This window comes from Nannospalax galili, unplaced genomic scaffold (genome assembly GCF_000622305.1).
Source record: "Nannospalax galili isolate Female #2095 unplaced genomic scaffold, S.galili_v1.0 scaffold795, whole genome shotgun sequence".
In the NCBI taxonomy this organism is placed as follows: Eukaryota; Metazoa; Chordata; class Mammalia; order Rodentia; family Spalacidae; genus Nannospalax; species Nannospalax galili.
Genome location: NW_008336391.1, coordinates 1,803 through 2,913, shown reverse-complemented (window position 1 = coordinate 2,913; position 1,111 = coordinate 1,803). Strand labels below are relative to the sequence as shown.

General features: G+C 43.2%; 1 protein-coding gene across 1 annotated transcript; it reads right to left on the bottom strand.

The window, feature by feature from the left end:
* Window positions 1-45: 45 nt before the first annotated feature.
* Window positions 46-957, bottom strand: LOC103732558 (olfactory receptor 8D1-like). Its single transcript, XM_008831150.2, is given in 3 exon segments — window positions 46-136; window positions 138-528; window positions 531-957. Coding segments are annotated over 3 exon segments (891 nt in total). The 5' UTR covers window positions 940-957.
* Between the last annotated feature and the right edge of the window lie 154 nt (window positions 958-1,111).

Genomic DNA, 1,111 nt, shown 5'->3' with positions numbered 1-1,111 from the left:
TGTTGCTATATACTTTTCCCATCCATCAGTTTCCAAAAGCAAGACTCATTTGCACAGTGCTTTCTTCACAACTTTGCTCCTCAAACTATATAGTAATGGATTCAGCATGGGAATCACTGTGGTGTAGAACACAGAATACCTTCTCTTGCTCTAGGGAGTTGCTTGAGAGGAGTTGCTTGAGGGGGGTGATAGACCCAAAGAAGATTCCCACGGCCATGAGATGACAGCTGCACGCTCCAAAGGCTTTGGACCGGCCCTGTGAGGACTGTGTACAACAGATGCTGAAGAAGATGAACACATAGGATAGGGTAGGCAGCAAGGTGTTGAGTCCAGCAATAATAAAAAGGAGAAGTTCATTGAGATGTGCGTTGGAGCAGGAGATATTGAGGAGCGGGAGAACATCACAGAAGTAATGACTGATGATGTGGGCTCTACAGAAGCTCAGTTTCATCATAGCACTTGTATGTGCCAAGGCAGACAGAAGACCTAGGATGAAGGTGACCAGCACTAACATCAAGCACAGCCGGGGGACATGATGACATTATAAAACAGTGGTCTGCAGATGGCAACATAACGATCATAAGCTATCACAGTTAGGAGGTATCCCTCAGCTACCACAAAAAACACAAAGCAAAAGAGCTGAGCCATGCATTCAGAATAAAAGATCAAATTCTTCTTCCCAAGGAAGTTGACCAGCATTTTGGGGGTAATAACAGTGGAATAGCAGAGATCCACAAAAGAAAGTGCACTGAGGAAATAGCACATTGGAGTGTGTAGCAGTGGGCTCACTGAGACCAGAAGGATCATGCCCAGGTTCCCCATTACTGTCACCATGTAGATGCTGAGGAACAGAAGGAAGCAAGGCAGCAGGACCTCTGACTGCTGTGTTAGTCCCACCGAGACAAACACGGGTGCTGCAGAATAATTACCAGTGGCCATTCTGTGAATATTTCTGTAAAAGAAAAGTTGGAATTATAGTTTAATACCATATCACACTGAACATTTCTGATTTCATCGAAAACTAAAAATTACTTCTTTCCATTTCAAATGAATACAAAGATTCAAAAAGAAGTTAGAAAACTTCTGTCATAATTTTTATTTCTGGTCCAGG